This window comes from Engystomops pustulosus, unplaced genomic scaffold (genome assembly GCF_040894005.1).
Source record: "Engystomops pustulosus unplaced genomic scaffold, aEngPut4.maternal MAT_SCAFFOLD_93, whole genome shotgun sequence".
NCBI classification, from domain to species: domain Eukaryota; kingdom Metazoa; phylum Chordata; class Amphibia; order Anura; family Leptodactylidae; genus Engystomops; species Engystomops pustulosus.
In genome coordinates this window covers 287653-314870 of record NW_027284979.1, presented here as the reverse complement: position 1 = coordinate 314870, position 27218 = coordinate 287653, and the positions used below count along the sequence as shown (strand labels likewise).

General features: G+C 47.6%; 1 protein-coding gene across 1 annotated transcript in view; it reads right to left on the bottom strand.

Moving 5' to 3' along the window:
• Positions 1-27218, bottom strand: part of FANCD2 (FA complementation group D2) — a 149163-nt gene that overhangs the window by 35372 nt on the left and 86573 nt on the right. The window contains 5 exon segments of the mRNA XM_072131570.1: positions 2929-3048; positions 3170-3269; positions 3344-3471; positions 3536-3646; positions 7166-7284. Coding sequence (XP_071987671.1) covers positions 2929-3048; positions 3170-3269; positions 3344-3471; positions 3536-3646; positions 7166-7284 — 578 coding nt within the window.

Here is a 27218-nt window from a genome sequence, read left to right as displayed (position 1 = left end):
CAGGCTGCAGAGGATGGGAGTCGTGGTCAGGCAGAAGGTCAGGACAGGCTGCAGAGGATGGGAGTCGTGGTCAGGCAGGCAGAAGGTCAGGACAGGCGGCAGAGGATGGGAGTCGTGGTCAGGCAGGCAGAAGGTCAGGACAGGCTGCAGAGGATGGGAGTCGTGGTCAGGCAGGCAGAAGGTCAGGACAGGCGGCTGAGGATGGGAGTCGTGGTCAGGCAGGCAGAAGGTCAGAACAGGCGGCAGAGGATGGGAGTCGTGGTCAGGCAGGCAGAAGGTCAGGACAGGCGGCAGAGGATGGGAGTCGTGGTCAGGCAGGCAGAAGGTCAGGACAGGCGGCAGAGGATGGGAGTCGTGGTCAGGCAGAAGGTCAGGACAGGCGGCAGAGGATGGGAGTCGTGGTCAGGCAGGCAGAAGGTCAGGACAGGCGGCAGAGGATGGGAGTCGTGGTCAGGCAGGCGGCAGAGGATGGGAGTCGTGGTCAGGCCGCCTAACATCGGTGCACTGGCCCTTTTATAGAGTCAGTCTGCGCGCACCCTAGGAGGCAGGAGGAGGTCGTGTGCACCGGAGCATGAGGTCTTCACTGGAGCAAGGGAAGGGAGTGAGCCTGCGGCTGGGGCACCCTGAGGCGCCTGCGGGACACGGGTTGCAGGACCACCCCTAACAACACTACAGGGCAGACAGTCCAGCACCGAACACTACAGGGGGAGAGCAGACAGTCCAGCAATGATCACTACAGGGGGAGAGCAGACAGTCCAGCACTGATCACTACAGGGGGAGAGCAGACAGTCCAGCACTGATCACTACAGGGGGAGAGCAGACAGTCCAGCACTGATCACTACAGGGGGAGAGCAGACAGTCCAGCACTGATCACTACAGGGGGAGAGCAGACAGTCCAGCGCTGATCACTACCGGGGGAGAGCAGACAGTCCAGCGCTGATCACTACAGGGGGAGAGCAGACAGTCCTGTGCTGATCACTACAGGAGGAGAGCAGACAGTCCAGCACTGATCACTACAGGGGGAGAGCAGACAGTCCTGTGCTGATCACTACAGGGGGAGAGCAGACAGTCCTGTGCTGATCACTACAGGGGGAGAGCAGACAGTCCTGTGCTGATCACTACAGGGGGAGAGCAGACAGTCCTGTGCTGATCACTACAGGGGGAGAGCAGACAGTCCTGTGCTGATCACTACAGGGGGAGAGCAGACAGTCCTGTGCTGATCACTACAGGGGGAGAGCAGACAGTCCTGTGCTGATCACTACAGGGGGAGAGCAGACAGTCCAGCGCTGATCACTACAGGGGGAGAGCAGGCAGTCCAGCACTGATCACTACAGGGGGAGAGCAGACAGTCCTGTGCTGATCACTACAGGGGGAGAGCAGACAGTCCAGCACTGATCACTACAGGGGGAGAGCAGGCAGTCCAGCACTGATCACTACCGGGGGAGAGCAGGCAGTCCAGCACTGATCACTACCGGGGGAGAGCAGGCAGTCCAGCACTGATCACTACCGGGGGAGAGCAGACAGTGCAGTGCTGATCACTACAGGGGGAGAGCAGACAGTCCAGCACTGATCACTACCGGGGAAAGCAGACAGTCCAGCACTGATCACTAAAGGGGGAGAGCAGACAGTCCAGTACTGATCACTACAGGGGGAGAGCAGACAGTCCAGCACTGATCACTACAGGGGGAGAGCAGACAGTCCAGCACTGATCACTACAGGAGGAGAGCAGGCAGTCCAGCACTGATCACTAAAGGGGGAGAGCAGACAGTCCAGTACTGATCACTACAGGGGGAGAGCAGACAGTCCAGCACTGATCACTACAGGGGGAGAGCAGACAGTCCAGCACTGATCACTACAGGAGGAGAGCAGGCAGTCCAGCACTGATCACTACTGGGGGAGAGCAGGCAGTCCAGCACTGATCACTACCGGGGGAGAGCAGACAGTCCAGCACTGATCACTAAAGGGGGAGAGCAGACAGTCCTGTGCTAATCACTACAGGGGGAGAGCAGACAGTTCAGTACTGATCACTACAGGGGGAGAGCAGTCAGTCCAGCACTGATCACTACAGGGGGAGAGCAGACAGTGCAGCACTGATCTCTACAGGGGGAGAGCAGACAGTGCAGCGCTGATCACTACAGGGGGAGAGCAGACAGTCCAGTACTGATCACTACAGGGGGAGAGCAGACAGTCCAGCACTGATCACTACAGGGGGAGAGCAGACAGTCCAGCACTGATCACTACAGGGGGAGAGCAGACAGTCCAGCACTGATCACTACAGGGGGAGAGCAGACAGTGCAGCGCTGATCACTACAGGGGGAGAGCAGACAGTCGAGCGCTGATCACTACAGGGGGAGAGCAGACAGTCCTGTGCTAATCACTACAGGGGGAGAGCAGACAGTCCAGTACTGATCACTACAGGGGGAGAGCAGTCAGTCCAGCACTGATCACTACAGGGGGAGAGCAGACAGTGCAGCGCTGATCTCTACAGGGGGAGAGCAGACAGTGCAGCGCTGATCACTACAGGGGGAGAGCAGACAGTCCAGTACTGATCACTACAGGGGGAGAGCAGACAGTCCAGCACTGATCACTACAGGGGGAGAGCAGACAGTCCAGCACTGATCACTACAGGGGGAGAGCAGACAGTCCAGCACTGATCACTACAGGGGGAGAGCAGACAGTCCAGCACTGATCACTACAGGGGGAGAGCAGACAGTGCAGCGCTGATCACTACAGGGGGAGAGCAGACAGTCGAGCGCTGATCACTACAGGGGGAGAGCAGACAGTCCAGCACTGATCTCTACAGGGGGAGAGCAGACAGTGCAGTACTGATCCCTACAGGGGGAGAGCAGACAGTCCTGTGCTGAACACTACAGGGGGAAAGCAGACAGTCCAAGCCATGTTGACCTATGACTTATGCATGTCACTTACCTGGTAAGAGTTGGGTAAGTGGATGAACCTCCATCTTTAGCAGCATTCATCAGTTCAGATACTCCCGTTCCACAGATTTCTTCTACTACTTCAAGGATATCTACATACTCAAGATAGATACTGCAACGTAGGGATAGTAACAGAAAGGTCACTTTATAATGGCAGGGATGCCATGGCTGGTATTTGCTGTATCGGGTCAGTAAGGAGAGCGCCCTCCATAGGCAGAGTGTGCATCACTTACCATAACAGGCTCTGCAGCGTCTCATTAAATTGAGTCCCCCTGTCACGCTCCCCGCTGGGCAGGATCCACGACTGGCACAGAAAACCTTTCACTATCGAAGCTGTGTCCAAAAGAGTAAGAATGAAGCTCTGCTGCAGAATGAATGAAGCAATGATTAAAGGTAAGCCAGAATACCTATCCTGCTGCGGTATGGTGCAGCATCTGCCTTCCCCACCAGTGTGATCAGCAGCCGGGTAAGGAGCAGGCTGGCATGGAGGGTGGGCATGCTGCTGCGCAAGTTCTGGAAGTAGCTGAAACTGTGGCTGTAAAGACAAAGCATCAGCACAGGCACAAGAGCTCACAATCTGGACACACAGGGATACTTACCTGACCCCCTCCGCAACATCCACCGAGGGGTCCGACTCCTTTATTCTGTTTGCAAACACAGCAAGGGCCGACCTCAACAAATCACTGTTCTCAGGCTGCAAAAATCCATTCCTGAAAATGGAAGATGCCATCATCACAATACGACCACCTATACACCCCATCCCCCGAGCTCCAGATACACACGTCTGACACGACTACAGCCACCTATACACCCCATCCCCCGAGCTCCAGATACACACGTCTGACACGACTACAACCACCTATACACCCCATCCCCCGAGCTCCAGATACACACGTCTGACACGACTACAGCCACCTATACACCCCATCCCCCGAGCTCCAGATACACACGTCTGACACGACTACAACCACCTATACACCCCATCCCCCGAGCTCCAGATACACACGTCTGACACGACTACAGCCACCTATACACCCCATCCCCCGAGCTCCAGCTACACACGTCTGACACGACTACAACCACCTATACACCCCATCCCCCGAGCTCCAGATACACACGTCTGACACGACTACAACCACCTATACTCCCCATCCCCCGAGCTCCAGATACACACGTCTGACACGACTACAACCACCTGTACTCCCCATCCCCCGAGCTCCAGATACACAAGTCTGACACGACTACAACCACCTGTACTCCCCATCCCCCGAGCTCCAGATACACACGTCTGACACGACTACAGCCACCTATACACCCCATCCCCCGAGCTCCAGATACGCACGTCTGACACGACTACAGCCACCTATACTCCCCATCCCCCGAGCTCCAGATACACACGTCTGACACGACTACAACCACCTATACACCCCATCCCCCGAGCTCCAGATACACACGTCTGACACGACTACAACCACCTATACTCCCCATCCCTCGAGCTCCAGATACACACGTCTGACACGACTACAGCCACCTATACTCCCCATCCCCCGAGCTCCAGATACACACGTCTGACACGACTACAACCACCTGTACTCCCCATCCCCCGAGCTCCAGATACACACGTCTGACACGACTACAGCCACCTATACTCCCCATCCCCCGAGCTCCAGATACACACGTCTGACACGACTACAACCACCTGTACTCCCCATCCCCCGAGCTCCAGATACACACGTCTGACACGACTACAACCACCTGTACTCCCCATCCCCCGAGCTCCAGATACACACGTCTGACACGACTACAGCCACCTATACACCCCATCCCCCGAGCTCCAGATACACACGTCTGACACGACTACAACCACCTATACACCCCATCCCCCGAGCTCCAGCTACACACGTCTGACACGACTACAACCACCTATACACCCCATCCCCCGAGCTCCAGATACACACGTCTGACACGACTACAGCCACCTATACTCCCCATCCCCCGAGCTCCAGATACACACGTCTGACACTACTACAACCACCTATACACCCCATCCCCCGAGCTCCAGATACACACGTCTGACACGACTACAACCACCTATACTCCCCATCCCCCGAGCTCCAGATACACACGTCTGACACGACTACAGCCACCTATACACCCCATTCCCCAAGCTCCAGATACACACGTCTGACACGACTACAGCCACCTATACACCCCATCCCCCGAGTTCCAGATACACACGTCTGACACTACTACAACCACCTGTACTCCCCATCCCCCGAGCTCCAGATACACACGTCTGACACGACTACAGCCACCTATACACCCGTCTGACACGACTACAACCACCTATACACCCCATCCCCCGAGCTCCAGATACACACGTCTGACACGACTACAACCACCTATACACCCCATCCCCCAAGCTCCAGATACACACGTCTGACACGACTACAACCACCTATACACCCCATCCCCCGAGCTCCAGATACACACGTCTGACACGACTACAGCCACCTATACACCCCATCCCCCGAGCTCCAGATACACACGTCTGACACGACTACAACCACCTATACACCCCATCCCCCGAGCTCCAGATACACACGTCTGACACGACTACAGCCACCTATACACCCCATCCCCCGAGCTCCAGATACACACGTCTGACACGACTACAACCACCTATACACCCCATCCCCCGAGCTCCAGATACACACGTCTGACACGACTACAACCACCTATACTCCCCATCCCCCGAGCTCCAGATACACACGTCTGACACGACTACAACCACCTGTACTCCCCATCCCCCGAGCTCCAGATACACAAGTCTGACACGACTACAACCACCTGTACTCCCCATCCCCCGAGCTCCAGATACACACGTCTGACACGACTACAGCCACCTATACACCCCATCCCCCGAGCTCCAGATACACACGTCTGACACGACTACAGCCACCTATACTCCCCATCCCCCGAGCTCCAGATACACACGTCTGACACGACTACAACCACCTATACACCCCATCCCCCGAGCTCCAGATACACACGTCTGACACGACTACAACCACCTATACTCCCCATCCCTCGAGCTCCAGATACACACGTCTGACACGACTACAGCCACCTATACTCCCCATCCCCCGAGCTCCAGATACACACGTCTGACACGACTACAACAACCTGTACTCCCCATCCCCCGAGCTCCAGATACACACGTCTGACACGACTACAGCCACCTATACTCCCCATCCCCCGAGCTCCAGATACACACGTCTGACACGACTACAACCACCTGTACTCCCCATCCCCCGAGCTCCAGATACACACGTCTGACACGACTACAACCACCTGTACTCCCCATCCCCCGAGCTCCAGATACACACGTCTGACACGACTACAGCCACCTATACACCCCATCCCCCGAGCTCCAGATACACACGTCTGACACGACTACAACCACCTATACACCCCATCCCCCGAGCTCCAGATACACACGTCTGACACGACTACAGCCACCTATACTCCCCATCCCCCGAGCTCCAGATACACACGTCTGACACTACTACAACCACCTATACACCCCATCCCCCGAGCTCCAGATACACACGTCTGACACGACTACAACCACCTATACTCCCCATCCCCCGAGCTCCAGATACACACGTCTGACACGACTACAGCCACCTATACACCCCATTCCCCAAGCTCCAGATACACACGTCTGACACGACTACAGCCACCTATACACCCCATCCCCCGAGTTCCAGATACACACGTCTGACACTACTACAACCACCTGTACTCCCCATCCCCCGAGCTCCAGATACACACGTCTGACACGACTACAGCCACCTATACACCCGTCTGACACGACTACAACCACCTATACACCCCATCCCCCGAGCTCCAGATACACACGTCTGACACGACTACAACCACCTATACACCCCATCCCCCAAGCTCCAGAGACACACGTCTGACACGACTACAGCCACCTATACACCCCATCCCCCAAGCTCCAGATACACACGTCTGACACGACTACAGCCACCTATACACCCCATCCCCCGAGCTCCAGATACACACGTCTGACACGACTACAGCCACCTATACTCCCCATCCCCCAAGCTCCAGATACACACGTCTGACACGACTACAGCCACCTATACACCCCATCCCCCGAGCTCCAGATACACACGTCTGACACGACTACAAGCACAAACCAGGAGAGGAGAGTGTGGAAGTTCTGCAGCAGCAGGTGGTAGCAGGCGGCCATGTCCTCGTGTTCCTTCTGGTCCAGCCCCAGGGGGTCCACCACACCGTGATGCTCGGCCAGGAGGGTCTGCCAAACGAAAGGAAGTGAGCAGAAAAACATTGCAAGACAAAAGGACCAAACAGTCGGCTGTATGATGTATAATCTGAGGCCTCCTGAGCTTGAGCTTTTCTGTTCTTTTTGATCAGACTCGTTCCTGGCGCCATAGAAAGGGCAGAACTTCCCGATACCAAGTTCTCCCGCCACAAACTGGGGCAATTCACCAACGAGAGGTGGAGGGAACAACGCAGACACTTTCCTGTGGGCTCAGTTTTTACGCCGCCATACATCCCGTCTGCTTCGTCTTTGGTTCGGTGCGATCGCGGTGACACCAAATTTACAGGTTTTATTGTGTTTAATGACATTTTCACAAATGAAAACAACGTGTACGAAAAGCCTTTTGTGTTGCCACCTTCTGGCGCTCGTAACGTTTTGGTACTTGGGTGCACGGAGCTGAGTGCCGGGACATTTCTTGCCGATGTTTTCATTGCTTCCGTTTTGAGGACTGGGTGACTTTTTGATCATTTTTTTTATTTTTTGTGTGATGTAAAAGTCACGTTTCTGACATTTGGACGCCATTTCCGTTTATGTGCTTCACCGCCCGTAACAACCGTTATTTTGATGGATCGGGCATTGTGATACCTGACGGGTTTCTGATTTTTACAGTTCATTATATTTTATATCAGTTCTAGGGAAGGGGGATTAACCCATTTTTCAGGCTCTCTAGGTACTTTAACCCTAGAGGGTCTGATTGTTCCTACCATATACTACAATACTACTGTAATGCAGTATATGGCATTTTTACACAGTAGTAATCACAATGACAATCACGAAGACATCACATGGAGCGCCGTTCTTAACCATTAAATTCCACAGCCGGTGATGAAGGGGTTACAACCCCCTGCACCGACCAAGGGTTTTAGAGATGGGTGTTTGCTGAGATACGCAGCCAATCCCATGTCTGCATATAGAGGTCTCACAAACTGTATGCAAATGACCTGAGAGGTACGAGTCATTATCATATTCAGCTGTCCAGCGTATTCATAAGAGGGAGGCACAACCACGCCCCCAAGTGCTTGACTGACAGCCTGTATAATGAGGAGAGGTAAAATGATGTGCCTCCTGGTGCTGGCGCCCCTTGAAGCCTGTGTATAGGAGAGATACAAGAGCTCCAGGATGCAGCTATGTTATAGCAGAACATTACACTTGTAGCTGATGTCTGTGTCTATCACATGTGTATAGGAGGAGAGAACATGTCAGGTACTTGTGTAGCTGATGTCTGTGTCTCTCACACGTGTATAGGAGGAGAGAACATGTCAGGTACTTGTGTAGCTGATGTCTGTGTCTCTCACATGTGTATAGGAGGAGAGAACATGTCAGGTACTTGTGTAGCTGATGTCTGTGTCTCACATGTGTATAGGAGGAGAGAACATGTTAGGTACTTGTGTAGCTGATGTCTGTGTCTCTCACATGTGTATAGGAGGAGAGAACATGTCAGGTACTTGTGTAGCTGATGTCTGTGTCTCTCACATGTGTATAGAAGGAGAGGACATGTCAGGTACTTGTGTAGCGGATGTCTGTATCTATCACATGTGTATAGGAGGAGAGAACATGTCAGGTACTTGTGTAGCTGATGTCTGTCTCATGTGTATAGGAGGAGAGAACATGTCAGGTACTTGTGTAGCTGATGTCTATGTCTCACACGTGTATAGGAGGAGAGAACATGTCAGGTACTTGTGTAGCTGAGGTCTGTGTCTCTCACATGTGTATAGGAGGAGAGAACATGTCAGGTACTTGTGTAGCTGATGTCTGTGTCTCACATGTATATAGGAGGAGAGAACATGTCAGGTACTTGTGTAGCTGATGTCTGTGTCTCTTACATGTGTATAGGAGGAGAGAACATGTCAGGGACTTGTGTAGCTGATGTCTGTGTCTCTCACATGTGTATAGGAGGAGAGAACATGTTAGGTACTTGTGTAGTTGATGTCTGTGTCTCTCACATGTGTATAGGAGGAGAGAACATGTCAGGTACTTGAATAGCTGATGTCTGTGTCTCACATGTGTATAGGAGGAGAGAACATGTCAGGTACTTGTGCAGCTGATGTCTGTGTCTCTCACATGTGTATAGGAGGAGAGAACATGTCAGGCACTTGTGTAGCTGATGTCTGTGTCTCACATGTGTATAGGAGAAGAGAACATGTCAGGTACTTGTGTAGCTGATGTCTGTGTCTCATGTGTATAGGAGGAGAGAACATGTCAGGTACTTGTGTAGTTGATGTCTGTGTCTCTCACATGTGTATAGGAGGAGAGAACATGTCAGGTACTTGTGTAGCTGATGTCTGTCTCATGTGTATAGGAGGAGAGAACATGTCAGGTACTTGTGTAGTTGATGTTTGTCTCTCACATGTGTATAGGAGGAGAGAACATGTCAGGTACTTGTGTAGCTGATGTCTGTGTCTATTACATGTGTATAGGAGGAGAGAACATGTCAGGTACTTGTGTAGCTGATGTCTGTGTCTCTCACATGTGTATAGGAGGAGAGAACATGTCAGGTACTTGTGTAGCTGATGTCTGTGTCTATCACATGTGTATAGGAGGAGAGAACATGTCAGGTACTTGTGTAGCTGATGTCTGTGTCTCTCACATGTGTATAGGGGGAGAGAACATGTCAGGCACTTGTGCAGCTGATGTCTGTGTCTCACATGTGTATAGGAGAAGAGAACATGTCAGGCATATATGTAACTGATGTCTGTGTCTCTCAAATGTGTATAGGAGGAGAGAACATGTCAGGTACTTGTGTAGCTGATGTCTGTGTCTCTCACACGTGTATAGGAGGAGAGAACATGTCAGGTACTTGTGTAGCTGATGTCTATGTCTCACATGTGTATAGGAGGAGAGAACATGTCAGGTACTTGTGTAGCTGATGTCTGTGTCTATAACATGTGTATAGGAGGAGAGAACATGTCAGGTACTTGTGTAGCTGATGTCTGTGTCTCTCACATGTGTATAGGAGGAGAGAACATGTCAGGTACTTGTGTAGCTGATGTCTGTGTCTGTCACATGTGTATAGGAGGAGAGAACATGTCAGGTACTTGTGTAGCTGATGTCTGTATATTACTTGTGTATAGGAGGAGAGAACATGTCAGGTACTTGTGTAGCTGATGTCTGTGTCTCTCACATGTGTATAGGAGGAGAGAACATGTCAGGTACTTGTGTAGCTGATGTCTGTGTCTATAACATGTGTATAGGAGGAGAGAACATGTCAGGTACTTGTGTAGCTGATGTCTGTGTCTCTCACATGTGTATAGGAGGAGAGAACATGTCAGGTACTTGTGTAGCTGATGTCTGTATATTACTTGTGTATGGGAGGAGAGAACATGTCAGGTACTTGTGTAGCTGATGTCTGTATATTACTTGTGTATAGGAGGAGAGAACATGTCAGGTACTTGTGTAGCTGATGTCTGTGTCTCACACATGTGTATAGGAGGAGAGAACATGTCAGGTACTTGTGTAGCTGATGTCTGTATATTACTTGTGTATAGGAGGAGAGAACATGTCAGGTACTTGTGTAGCTGATGTCTGTGTCTCACACATGTGTATAGGAGGAGAGAACATGTCAGGTACTTGTGTAGCTGATGTCTGTGTCTCTCACACGTGTATAGGAGGAGAGAACATGTCAGGTACTTGTGTAGCTGATGTCTGTGTCTCTCACGTGTGTATAGGAGGAGAGAACATGTCAGGTACTTGTGTAGCTGATGTCTGTGTATCACATGTGTATAGGAGTAGAGAATATGTCAGGTACTTGTGTAGCTGATGTCTGTGTCTATCACACGTGTATAGGAGGAGAGAACATGTCAGGTACTTGTGTAGCTGATGTCTGTGTCTCTCACATGTGTATAGGAGGAGAGAACATGTCAGGTACTTGTGTAGCTGATGTCTGTGTCTCTCACATGTGTATAGGAGGAGAGAACATGTCAGGTACTTGTGTAGCTGATGTCTGTGTCTCTCACATGTGTATAGGAGGAGAGAACATGTCAGGTACTTGTGTAGCTGATGTCTGTGTCTCTCACATGTGTATAGGAGGAGAGAACATGTCAGGTACTTGTGTAGCTGATGTCTGTGTCTCACATGTGTATAGGAGGAGAGAACATGTCAGGTACTTGTGTAGCTGATGTCTGTATAGGAGGAGAGAACATGTCAAGTACTTGTGTAGCTGATGTCTGTGTATCACATGTGTATAGGAGGAGAGAACATGTCAGGTACTTGTGTAGCTGATGTCTGTGTCTCTCACATGTGTATAGGAGGAGAGAACATGTCAGGCACTTGTGTAGCTGATGTCTGTCTCACATGAGTATAGGAGGAGAGAACATGTCAGGTACTTGTGTAGCTGATGTCTGTGTCTATCACATGTGTATAGGAGGAGAGAACATGTCAGGTGCTTGTGTAGCTGATGTCTGTGTCTATCACACGTGTATAGGAGGAGAGAACATGTCAGGTACTTGTGTAGCTGATGTCTGTGTCTATCACACGTGTATAGGAGGAGAGAACATGTCAGGTACTTGTGTAGCTGATGTCTGTGTCTCTCACATGTGTATAGGAGGAGAGAACATGTCAGGCACTTGTGTAGCTGATGTCTGTGTCTCACATGTGTATAGGAGGAGAGAACATGTCAGGTACTTGTGTAGCTGATGTCTGTGTCTCACATGTGTATAGGAGGAGAGAACATGTCAGGTACTTGTGTAGCTGATGTCTGTATCTCTCACATGTGTATAGGAGGAGAGAACATGTCAGGTACTTGTGTAGCTGATGTCTGTGTCTCTCACATGTGTATAGGAGGAGAGAACATGTCAGGTACTTGTGTAGCTGATGTCTGTATATCACATGTGTATAGGAGGAGAGAACATGTTAGGTACTTGTGTAGCTGATGTCTGTCTCTCTCACATGTGTATAGCAGGAGAGATCATGTCAGGTACTTGTGTAGCTGATGTCTGTGAGAGACACAGACATCAGCTACACAGGTACCTGACATGTTCTCTCCTCCTATACACATGTGAGACATAGACATCAGCTACACAAGTACCTGACATGTTCTCTCCTCCTATACACATGTGAGACACAGACATCAGCTACACAAGTACCTGACATGTTCTCTCCTCCTATACACATGTAAGAGACACAGACATCAGCTACACAAGTACCTGACATGTTCTCTCCTCCTATACACATGTGAGAGACACAGACATCAGCTACACAAGTACCTGACATGTTCTCTCCTCCTATACACATGTGAGAGACACAGACATCAGCTACACAAGTAACTGACATGTTCTCTCCTCCTATTCACATGTGAAAGACACAGACATCAGCTACACAAGTACCTGACATGTTCTCTCCTCCTATACACATGTGAGACACAGACATCAGCTACACAAGTACCTGACATGTTCTCTCCTTCTATACACATGTGAGAGACACAGACATCAACTACACAAGTACCTGACATGCTCTCTCCTTCTATACACATGTGAGAGACACAGACATCAACTACACAAGTACCTGACATGTTCTCTCCTCCTATACACATGTGAGACACAGACATCAGCTACACAAGTACCTGACATGTTCTCTCCTCCTATACACATGTGAGACAGACATCAGCTACACAAGTACCTGACATGTTCTCTCCTCCTATACACATGTGATATACAGACATCAGGTACACAAGTACCTGACATGCTCTCTCCTCCTATACACATGTGAGACAGACATCAGCTACACAAGTACCTGACATGCTCTCTCCTTCTATACACATGTGAGAGACACAGACATCAACTACACAAGCACCTGACATGTTCTCCTCCTATACACATGTGAAAGACACAGACATCAGCTACACAAGTACCTGACATGTTCTCTCCTCCTATACACATGTGAGACACAGACATCAGCTACACAAGTACCTCACACGTTCTCTCCTCCTATACACATGTGAGAGACACAGACATCAGCTACACAAGTACCTGACATGTTCTCTCCTCCTATACACATGTGAGAGACACAGACATCAGCTACACAAGTACCTGACATGTTCTCTCCTCCTATACACATGTGAGACACAGACGTCAGCTACACAAGTACCTGACATGTTCTCTCCTCCTATACACATTTGAGAGACACAGACATCAGCTACACAAGTACCTGACATGTTCTCTCCTCCTATACACATGTGAGAGACACAGACATCAGCTACACAAGTACCTGACATGTTCTCTCCTCCTATACACATGTGAGAGACACAGACATCAGCTACACAAGTACCTGACATGTTCTCTCCTCCTATACACATGTGATAGACACAGACATCAGCTACACAAGTACCTGACATGTTCTATCCTCCTATACACATGTGAGACACAGACATCAGCTACACAAGTATCTGACATGTTCTCTCCTCCTATACACATGTGAGAGACATAGCCATCAGCTACACAAGTACCTGACATGTTCTATCCTCCTATACACATGTGAGAGACACAGACATCAGCTACACAAGTACCTGACATGTTCTCTCCTCCTATACACATGTGATATATACAGACATCAGCTACACAAGTACCTGACATGTTCTCACCTCCTATACACATGTGAGACACAGACATCAGCTACACAAGTACCTGACATGTTCTCTCCTCCTATACACATGTGAGACACAGACATCAGCTACACAAGTACCTGACATGTTCTCTCCTCCTATACACATGTGATAGACACAGACATCAGCTACACAAGTACCTGACATGTTCTCTCCTCCTATACACATGTGATAGACACAGACATCAGCTACACAAGTACCTGACATGTTCTCTCCTCCTATACATATGTGAGAGACACAGACATCAGCTACACAAGTACCTGACATGTTCTCTCCTCCTATTCACATGTGAGAGACACAGACATCAGCTACACAAGTACCTGACATGTTCTCTCCTCCTATACACATGTGAGAGACACAGACATCAGCTACACAAGTACCTGACATGTTCTCTCCTCCTATACACATGTGAGACACAGACATCAGCTACACAAGTACCTGACATGTTCTCTCCTCCTATACACATGTGAGACACAGACATCATCTACACAAGTACCTGACATGTTCTCTCCTCCTATACACATGAGACACAGACATCAGCTACACAAGTACCTGACATGTTCTCTCCTCCTATACACATGAGACACAGACATCAGCTACACAAGTACCTGACATGTTCTCTCCTCCTATACACATGTGAGAGACACAGACATCAGCTACACAAGTACCTGACATGTTCTCTCCTCCTATACACATGTGATATACAGACATCAGCTACACAAGTACCTGACATGTTCTATCCTCCTATACACATGTGAGACACAGACATCAGCTACACAAGTACCTGACATGTTCTCTCCTCCTATACACGTGTGAGACACAGACATCAGCTACACAAGTACCTGACATGTTCTCTCCTCCTATACACATGTGATATATACAGACATCAGCTACACAAGTACCTGACATGTTCTCTCCTCCTATACACATGTGAGACACAGACATCAGCTACACAAGTGCCTGACATGTTCTCTCCTCCTATACACATGTGAGAGACACAGACATCAGCTACACAAGTACCTGACATGTTCTCTCCTCCTATTCACATGTGAGAGACACAGACATCAGCTACACAAGTACCTGACATGTTCTCTCCTCCTATACACATGTGAGAGACACAGACATCAGCTACACAAGTACCTGACATGTTCTCTCCTCCTATACACATGTGAGACAGACATCAGCTACACAAGTACCTGACATGCTCTCTCCTCCTATACACATGTGAGAGACACAGACATCAACTACACAAGTACCTGACATGTTCTCTCCTCCTATACACATGAGACACAGACATCAGCTACACAAGTACCTGACATGTTCTCTCCTCCTATACACATGTGAGAGACACAGACATCAGCTACACAAGTACCTGACATGCTCTCTCCTCCTATACACATGTGAGAGACACAGACATCAGCTACACAAGTACCTGACATGTTCTCTCCTCCTATACACATGTGAGAGACACAGACATCAGCTACACAAGTACCTGACATGTTCTCTCCTCATACACATGTGAGACACAGACATCAGCTACACAAGTACCTGACATGTTCTCTCCTCCTATACACATGTGAGAGACACAGACATCAGCTACACAAGTACCTGACATGTTCTCTCCTCATACACATATGAGACACAGACATCAGCTACACAAGTACTTCACATGTTCTCTCCTCCTATACACATGTGAGAGACACAGACATCAGCTACACAAGTACCTGAAATGTTTTCTCCTCCTATACACATGTGAGAGACACAGACATCAGCTACACAAGTACCTGACATGTTCTCTCCTCATACACATGTGAGACACAGACATCAGCTACACAAGTACCTGACATGTTCTCTCCTCATACACATGTGAGACACAGACATCAGCTACACAAGTACCTGACATGTTCTCTCCTCCTATACACATGTGAGACACAGACATCAGCTACACAAGTACCTGACATGTCCTCTCCTCCTATACACAAGTGAGAGACAGACATCAGCTACACAAGTACTTGACATGTTCTCTCCTCCTATACAGACATCAGCTACACAAGTACCTGACATGTTCTCTCCTCCTATACACATGAGACACAGACATCACCTACACAAGTACCTGACATGTTCTCTCCTCCTATACACATGTGAGACACAGACATCAGCTACACAAGTACCTGACATGTTCTCTCCTCCTATACACATGTGAGACACAGACATCACCTACACAAGTACCTGACATGTTCTCTCCTCCTATACACATGTGATAGACACAGACATCAACTACACAAGTACCTGACATGTTCTCTCCTCCTATACACATGAGACACAGACATCAGCTACACAAGTACCTGACATGTTCTCTCCTCCTATACACATGTGAGAGACACAGACATCAGCTACACAAGTACCTGACATGCTCTCTCCTCCTATACACATGTGAGAGACACAGACATCAGCTACACAAGTACCTGACATGTTCTCTCCTCCTATACACATGTGAGAGACACAGACATCAGCTACACAAGTACCTGACATGTTCCCTCCTCATACACATGTGAGACACAGACATCAGCTACACAAGTACCTGACATGTTCTCTCCTCCTATACACATGTGTGAGACACAGACATCAGCTACACAAGTACCTGACATGTTCTCTCCTCCTATACACATGTGAGAGACACAGACATCAGCTACACAAGTACCTGACTTGTTCTCTCCTCCTATACACATGTGAGAGACACAGACATCAGCTACACAAGTACCTGACATGTTCTCTCCTCATACACATGAGACACAGACATCAGCTACACAAGTACTTCACATGTTCTCTCCTCCTATACACATGTGAGAGACACAGACATCAGCTACACAAGTACCTGACATGTTCTCTCCTCCTATACACATGTGAGACACAGACATCAGCTACACAAGTACCTGACATGTTCTTTCCTCCTATATACATGTGATATACAGACATCAGCTACACAAGTACCTGACATGTTCTCTCCTCATACACATGTGACACACAGACATCAGCTACACAAGTACCTGAAATGTTCTCTCCTCCTATACACATGTGAGACACAGACATCAGCTACACAAGTACCTGACATGTTCTCTCCTCCTATACACATGTGAGACACAGACATCACCTACAGAAGTACCTGACATGTTCTCTCCTCCTATACACATGTGAGACACAGACATCAGCTACACAAGTACCTGACATGTTCTCTCCTCCTATACACATGTGAGACACAGACATCAGCTACACAAGTACCTGACATGTTCTCTCCTCCTATACACATGTGAGAGACACAGACATCAGCTACACAAGTACCTGACAGGTTCTCTCCTCCTATACACATGTGTGAGACACAGACATCAGCTACACAAGCACCTGACATATTCTCTACTCCTATACACATGTGATACACAGACATCAGCTACACAAGTACCTGACATGTTCTCTCCTCCTATACACACGTGAGAGACAGACATCAGCTACACAAGTACCTGACAGGTTCTCTCCTCCTATACACATGTGAGACACAGACATCAGCTACACAAGTACATGACATGTTCTCTCCTCCTATACACATGTGAGAGACACAGACATCAGATACATAAGTACCTGACATGTGCTCTCCTCCTATACACATGTGAGAGACACAGACATCAGCTACACAAGTACCTGACATGTTCTCTCCTCCTATACACATGTGATACACAGACATCAGCTACACAAGTACCTGACATGTTCTCTCCTCCTATACACATGTGAGACACAGACATCACCTACACAAGTACCTGACATGTTCTCTCCTCCAATACACATGTGATAGACACAGACATGTAACATGTAGAAGGCGGGGTAGAGGGAAGAGTTGTAGAGAGTCTAGTCCTGATCTGGTGCACCCCAATAAGTTTGCCAGGCTGGCGGATGAGGGGGATATCAGCTCTGGGGTAGCAATGCTGCAGAAAGATGTGGCCGCTAGCAACCAGGGGAATGTGTGCTCCAGTAAGAAGGGTAATGGGAGCACAGGCAAGGTCAGACAGGTGCTGGTAGGGCGAAATTCGATTATTAGGGGAACACACAGGGCAATCTGTCACAAAGACCGTGCATACCGAACAGTGTGTTGTTTGCCGGGTGCTCGGGTTCGGCATGTTGCGGATCGGGTTGATGGATTACTGGGAGGGGCTGGTGAGGAACCAGCGGTCATGGTCCACATTGGCACTAATGACAAAGTAACAGGTAGGTGGAAGGTCCTTAAAAATGATTTCAGGGATTTAGGCCATAAGCTCAGGGCAAGGACCTCAAAGGTAATTTTCTCCGAAATACTGCCTGTACCACGTGCCACACCAGAAAGGCAGCGGGAGATCAGGAGGTAAATAAGTGGCTCAAAAGTTAGTGTAGGAAGGAGGGGTTTGGGTTCATGGAGAACTGGACTGACTTTTCTGTGGGCTACAGGCTCTACAGTAGGGATGGGCTGCACCTCAATGGGGAGGGGGCCGCTGTTTTAGGGGAAAAAATGGCTAGAAGGTTGGAGGAGTGTTTAAACTAGAGACCTGGGGGGAGGGCAACTACACTTGTGCAGGGCAAATAGACGGTGTACATAGAGAGCTGGGAAGAGCCATAGTCCATGGGGGAGGAAGGGGGGCTGGAATGAGATCGGGGAATAAGGACAAAAGGAATACGGACAGGGAAAACCATATAAAGTGCATGTACACAAATGCCAGAAGCCTCACAAACAAAATGGAGGAACTGGAACTCTTGATGTTGGAACGGAAATATGATATAGTGGGTATCAGCGAGACATGGCTGGACAGTAGCTATGACTGGGCTGTTACTATAGATGGTTATAGTCTTTTTAGAAAGGATCGTATAAATAGACAAGGGGGAGGGGTTTGTTTATATGTGAATTCTTGCCTCAAGCCCGTCCTGCGAGATGACATCAGTAACGCAAATGTGGAGTCCCTATGGGTGGAGATAAGGGGAGGGAAAAAGAAGAAGTAAAATATTACTAGGGGTTTGTTATAAGGCTCCAAATATAATGGAGGCAGCAGAGGAAATGCTGATAAGTGAAATGGATGCGGCTTCAAAGCTTGGTGAAGTAGTTATCATGGGGGACTTCAATTACCCAGATATTGACTGGGGGGCAGAAACCTGCAGGTCCTTCAAAGGTAGCAGGTTCTTGTCAACAACAAAAGACAATTACCTGTCGCAACTAGTCCTGGAGCCAACAAGAGGGGGGGCACTGCTGGACCTTATCCTTACCAACAGACCTGATAGGGTATCAAAACTACAGGTTGGGGGGAACCTGGGGAATAGTGATCATAATATCATTGATTTTGTATTACGCTTTACTAAGCATGTTAGTGAAGGGGCAACCAACACTCTAAACTTCAGGAGGGCAAATTTTCATCAACTAAGGGAAGACCTTAAAGGCATAGACTGGGATAATGCTCTCAAAGACAAAAGCCCCCCCCAAAAATGGGACTTTTTCTCATATATTCTGAAAAAGTCCTGTGAGAAACACATACCTTATGGGAAAAAGCATAAAAGGAACAAGAAAACCCCGATGTGGCTAACTAGTCTTGTAAGGAAAGCAATAAGCGAGAAAGATAAAGCGTTTAAGGTGCTAAAACGTGAAGGTAGCGATGAGGCATTACAGGATTATAGAGAGAAAAATAAATCCTGTAAAAAGCAGATAAAGGCCGCAAAAATAGAGACTGAGAGAAATACTGCCAGGGAGAGCAAAAATAATCCCAAATTATTTTTCAAGTATATAAATGATAAGAAACTAAAAACAGAGAGTGTGGGTCCCCTTAGAAATAACATGGGGGTCATGGTGGAAGGAGATGAGGAAAGGGCCAATCTACTGAATGTCGCCTTCTCAACTGTCTTTACCCAGGAAAATCCCCTGGTGGAAGACACAATGAGGAATAATGTAAATTCTTTTTATAATGTCAACAGTTTAACCCAGGAAGAGGTACGGCGCCGCCTCGCAACCACTAAGATAGATAAATCACCGGGGCCAGATGGCATACACCCCCGGGTTCTGCATGAATTATGTACGGTGATAGACAGACCGTTATTTTTAATATTTGAAGATTCACTGAGGACTGGTTAGGTTCCACAGGAATGGCGCATAGCAAATGTGGTACCAATATACAAAAAAGGATCAAAAAGCGATCCTGGAAACTACAGACCCGTGAGTCTAACTGCTGTGGTGGGGAAAATATTTGAGGGGTTTATTAGAGATGCTATCCTGGAGTATCTCACTGTGCACAACCTTATAACCCAGCGTCAGCATGGGTTTATGAGAGATCGGTCCTGTCAGACTAATCTGATTGGTTTCTACGAGGAGGTAAGTTCAAGACTGGATCTGGGGGACGCTGTGGATGTTGTATATCTGGACTTTTCAAAGGCATTTGACACCGTGCCACATAAAAGGTTGGTATATAAAATGAGACTGCTGGGAATAGGAGAAAATCTGTGTATTTGGGTAAGTAATTGGCTTAGTGATAGAAAACAGAGGTTGGTCATTAATGGCACATTCTCAGATTGGGTTGATGTTACCAGTGGAGGCCACAGGGGTCAGTATTGGGGCCACTTCTTTTTAATATTTTTATTAATGACCTTGTAGTGGGTTTACACAGTCAAGTTTCAATATTTGCAGATGATACTAAGCTGTGTAAAGTAATAAATACTGAGGTCGATAGTTAAGCATTACAGAGGGATTTGTGGAAGCTTGAGGGATGGGCAGAGAAATGGTTGATGAGGTTTAATGTAGATAAATGTAAAGTTATGCACTTGGGCCATGGAAACAAAAAGTATAATTATGTTCTAAACGGTCAATTACTTAGTAAAACTGAAGCTGAAAAGGACTTGGGGGTATTGGTGGATGGTAAACTTAATTTTAGTGACCAGAGCCAGGCGGCTGCTGCTAAAGCAAATAAAATTATGGGATGTATCAAGAGAGGAATAGATTCTCATGATAAAGACATAGTTCTGCCCTTATACAAATCCCTGGTCAGACCACACATGGAATATTGTGTACAGTTTTGGGCACCAGTATATAAAAAGGATATAGTAGAGCTGGAACGGGTGCAGAGGAGAGCAACCAGGATTATTAGGGGAATGGGGGGACTAGAATACACTAACAGATTACAAAATTTGGGATTATTCAGTTTAGAAAAAAGACGACTGAGGGGAGACCTCATTACAATGTACAAATACCTGAACGGACAGTACAAGGATCTCTCCAAAGATCTTTTTATACCTAGGCCTGTGACCAGGACAAGGGGGCATCCTCTACGCTTAGAGAAGAGGAGGTTCTACCATCACCATAGACAGGGGCATCCTCTACACCTAGAGGAGAGGAGGTTCTACCATCACCATAGACAGGGGACATCTTCTACGCCTAGAGGAGAGGAGGTTCTACCATCACCATAGACAGGGGGCATCCTCTACACCTAGAGGAGAGGAGGTTCTACCATCACCATAGACAGGGGACATCCTCTACACCTAGAGGAGAGGAGGTTCTACCATCACCATAGACAGGGGGCATCCTCTACACCTAGAGGAGAGGAGGTTCTACCATCACCATAGACAGGGGGCATCCTCTACACCTAGAGGAGAGGAGGTTCTACCATCACCATAGACAGGGGACATCCTCTACACCTAGAGGAGAGGAGGCTCTACCATCACCATAGACAGTGGGCATCCTCTACACCTAGAGGAGAGGAGGTTCTACCATCACCATAGACAAAGGTTCTTTACTGTAAGAGCAGTGAGACTATGGAACTCTCTGCCGCAGGAGGTTGTTATGGCCGACTCTATGTACATGTTCAAGAGAGGCCTGGATGACTTTCTGGAGAGAAAAAATATCACGGGTTATGGGGATAAAACATTTATTTAATTCTTGAAGGTTGGACTTGATGGACTTGCGTCTCCTTCCAGCCTTATATACTATGATACATCAGCTACACAAGTACCTGACATGTCCTCTCCTCCTATACACATGTGAGAGACACAGACATCAGCTACACAAGTACCTGACATGTTCTCTCCTATACACATGTGAGAGACACAGACATCAGCTACACAAGTACCTGACATGTTCTCTCCTCCTATACACATGTGAGAGACACAGACATCAACTACACAAGTACCTGACATGTTCTCTCCTCCTATACACATGTGAGAGACACAGACATCAACTACACAAGTACCTAACATGTTCTCTCCTCCTATACACATGAGACACAGACATCAGCTACACAAGTACTTCACATGTTCTCTCCTCCTATACACATGTGAGAGACACAGACATCAGCTACACAAGTACCTGACATGTTCTCTCCTCCTATACACATGTGAGACACAGACATCAGCTACACAAGTACCTGACATGTTCTTTCCTCCTATATACATGTGATATACAGACATCAGCTACACAAGTACCTGACATGTTCTCTCCTCCTATACACATGTGACACACAGACATCAGCTACACAAGTACCTGAAATGTTCTCTCCTCCTATACACATGTGAGACACAGACATCAGCTACACAAGTACCTGACATGTTCTCTCCTCCTATACACATGTGAGACACAGACATCACCTACACAAGTACCTGACATGTTCTCTCCTCCTATACACATGTGATAGACACAGACATCAGCTACACAAGTACCTGACATGTTCTCTCCTCCTATACACATGTGAGAGAAACAGTCATCAGCTACACAAGTACCTGACATGTTCTCTCCTCCTATACACATGTGAGACACAGACATCAGCTACACAAGTACATGACATGCTCTCTCCTCCTATACACATGTGAGACACAGACATCAGCTACACAAGTACCTGACATGTTCCCTCCTCCTATACACATGTGATACACAGACATCAGCTACACAAGTACCTGACATGTTCTCTCCTCCTATACACATGTGAGACACAGACATCAGCTACACAAGTACCTGACATGTTCCCTCCTCCTATACACATGTGATACACAGACATCAGCTACACAAGTACCTGACATGTTCTCTCCTCCTATACAGACATCAGCTACACAAGTACCTGACATGTTCTCTCCTCCTATACACATGTGACACACAGACATCAGCTACACAAGTACCTGAAATGTTCTCTCCTCCTATACACATGTGAGACACAGACATCAGCTACACAAGTACCTGACATGTTCTCTCCTCCTATACACATGTGAGACACAGACATCACCTACACAAGTACCTGACATGTTCTCTCCTCCTATACACATGTGATAGACACAGACATCAGCTACACAACTACCTGACATGTTCTCTCCTCCTATACACATGTGAGAGAAACAGTCATCAGCTACACAAGTACCTGACATGTTCTCTCCTCCTATACACATGTGATATATACAGACATCAGCTACACAAGTACCTGACATGTTCTCTCCTCCTATACACATGTGAGACACAGACATCAGCTACACAAGTACCTGACATGTTCCCTCCTCCTATACACATGTGATACACAGACATCAGCTACACAAGTACCTGACATGTTCTCTCCTCCTATACAGACATCAGCTACACAAGTACCTGACATGTTCTCTCCTCCTATACACAAGTGAGAGACACAGACATCAGATACACAAGTACCTGACATGTTCTCTCCTCCTATACACATGAGACACAGACATCACCTACACAAGTACCTGACATGTTCTCTCCTCCTATACACATGTGAAAGACACAAACATCAGCTACACAAGTACCTGACATATTCTCTACTCCTATACACATGTGATACACAGACATCAGCTACACAAGTACCTGACATATTCTCTACTCCTATACACATGTGATACACAGACATCAGCTACACAAGTACCTGACATGTTCTCTCCTCATATACACGTGATGGACACAGACATCAGCTACACAAGTACCTGACATGTTCTCTCCTCCTATACACATGTGAGAGACACAGACATCAGCTACACAAGTACCTGACATGTTCTCTCCTCCTATATACATGTGAGAGACACAGACATCAGCTACACAAGTACCTGACATGTTCTCTCCTCCTATACACATGTGAGAGACACAGACATCAGCTACACAAGTACCTGACATGTTCTCTCCTCCTATATACATGTGAGAGACACAGACATCAGCTACACAAGTACCTGACATGTTCTCTCCTCCTATACACGTGTGAGAGACACAGACATCAGCTACACAAGTACCTGACATGTTCTCTCCTCCTATACACATGTGAGACACAGACATCAGCTACACAAGTACCTGACATGTTCTCTCCTCCTATACACATGTGAGAGACACAGACATCAGCTACACAAGTACCTGACATGTTCTCTCCTCATACACATGTGAGACACAGACTTCAGCTACACAAGTACCTGACATGTTCTCTCCTCCTATACACATGTGAGAGACACAGACATCAGCTACACAAGTACCTGACATGTCCTCCCCTCCTATACACAAGTGAGAGACACAGACATCAACTACACAAGTACCTGACATGTTCTCTCCTCCTATACACATGAGACACAGACATCAGCTACACAAGTACCTGATATGTTCTCTCATCCTATACACATGTGAGAGACACAGACATCATCTACACAAGTACCTGACATGTTCTCTCCTCCTATACACATGTGAGAGACACAGACATCAGCTACACAAGTACCTGACATGTTCTCTCCTCCTATACACATGTGAGAGACACAGACATCAGCTACACAAGTACCTGACATGTTCTCTCCTCCTATACACATGTGAGAGACACAGACATCAGCTACACAAGTACCTGACATGTTCTCTCCTCCTATACACATGTGAGAGAAACAGTCATCAGCTACACAAGTACCTGACATGTTCTCTCCTCCTATACACATGTGATATATACAGACATCAGCTACACAAGTACCTGACATGTTCTCTCCTCCTATACACATGTGAGACACAGACATCAGCTACACAAGTACCTGACATGTTCTCTCCTCCTATACACATGTGAGAGACCCAGACATCAGCTACACAAGTACCTGACATGCTCTCTCCTCCTATACACATGTGAGAGACACAGACATCAGCTACACAAGTACCTGACATGTTCTCTCCTCCTATACACATGTGATACACAGACATCAGCTACACAAGTACCTGACATGTTCTCTCCTCCTATACACATGTGAGAGACACAGACATCAGCTACACAAGTACCTGACATGTTCTCTCCTCCTATACACATGTGATACACAGACATCAGCTACACAAGTACCTGACATGTTCTCTCCTCCTATACAGACATCAGCTACACAAGTACCTGACATGTTCTCTCCTCCTATACACATGAGACACAGACATCAGCTACACAAGTACCTGACATGTGCTCTCCTCCTATACACAAGTGAGAGACACAGACATCAGCTACACAAGTACCTGACATGTTCTCTCCTCCTATACACATGTGAGAGACACAGACATCAGCTACTCAAGTACCTGACATGTTCTCTCCTCCTATACACATGTGAGAGACACAGACATCAGCTACACAAGTACCTGACATGTTCACTCCTCCTATACACATGTGAGACACAGACATCAGCTACACAAGTACCTGACATGTTCTCTCCTCCTATACACATGTGAGAGACACAGACATCAGCTACACAAGTACCTGACATGTTCTCTCCTCATACACATGTGAGACACAGACTTCAGCTACACAAGTACCGGACATGTTCTCTCCTCCTATACACATGTGAGAGACACAGACATCAGCTACACAAGTACCTGACATGTTCTCTCCTATACACGTGAGAGACACAGACATCAGCTACACAAGTACCTGACATGTTCTCTCCTCCTATACACATGTGAGAGACACAGACATCAACTACACAAGTACCTGACATGTTCTCTCCTCCTATACACATGAGACACAGACATCAGCTATACAAGTACCTGACATGTGCTCTCCTCCTATACACAAGTGAGAGACACAGACATCAGCTACACAAGTACCTCACATGTTCTCTCCTCCTATACACATGTGAGAGACACAGACATCAACTACACAAGTACCTGACATGCTCTCTCCTCCTATACACATGTGATACACAGACATCAGCTACACAAGTACCTGACATGTTCTCTCCTCCTATACAGACATCAGCTACACAAGTACCTGACATGTGCTCTCCTCCTATACACAAGTGAGAGACACAGACATCAACTACACAAGTACCTGACATGTTCTCTCCTCCTATACACATGAGACACAGACATCAGCTACACAAGTACCTGACATGTTCTCTCCTCCTATACACATGTGAGAGACACAGACATCAGCTACACAAGTACCTGACATGTTCTCTCCTCCTATACACATGTGATACACAGACATCAGCTACACAAGTATCTGACATGTTCTCTCCTCCTATACACATGTGACAGACACAGACATCAGCTACACAAGTACCTGACATGTTCTCTCCTCCTATACACATGTGAGAGACACAGACATCAGCTACACAACTACCTGACATGTTCTCTCCTCCTATACACATGTGAGAGAAACAGTCATCAGCTACACAAGTACCTGACATGTTCTCTCCTCCTATACACATGTGATATATACAGACATCAGCTACACAAGTACCTGACATGTTCTCTCCTCCTATACACATGTGAGACACAGACATCAGCTACACAAGTACCTGACATGTTCTCTCCTCCTATACACATGTGATACACAGACATCAGCTACACAAGTACCTGACATGTTCTCTCCTCCTATACAGACATCAGCTACACAAGTACCTGACATGTTCTCTCCTCCTATACACATGTGAGAGACACAGACATCAGCTACACAAGTACCTGACATGTTCTCTCCTCCTATACACATGTGATACACAGACATCAGCTACACAAGTACCTGACATGTTCTCTCCTCCTATACACATGAGACACAGACATCAGCTACACAAGTACCTGACATGTTCTCTCCTCCTATACACGTGTGAGAGACACAGACATCAGCTACACAAGTACCTGACATGTTCTCTCCTCCTATACACATGCGAGACACAGACATCAGCTACACAAGTACCTGACATGTTCTCTTCTCCTATACACATGTGAGAGACACAGACATCAGCTACACAAGTACCTGACATGTTCTCTCCTCATACACATGTGAGAGACACAGACATCAGCTACACAAGTACCTGACATGTTCTCTCCTCCTATACACATGTG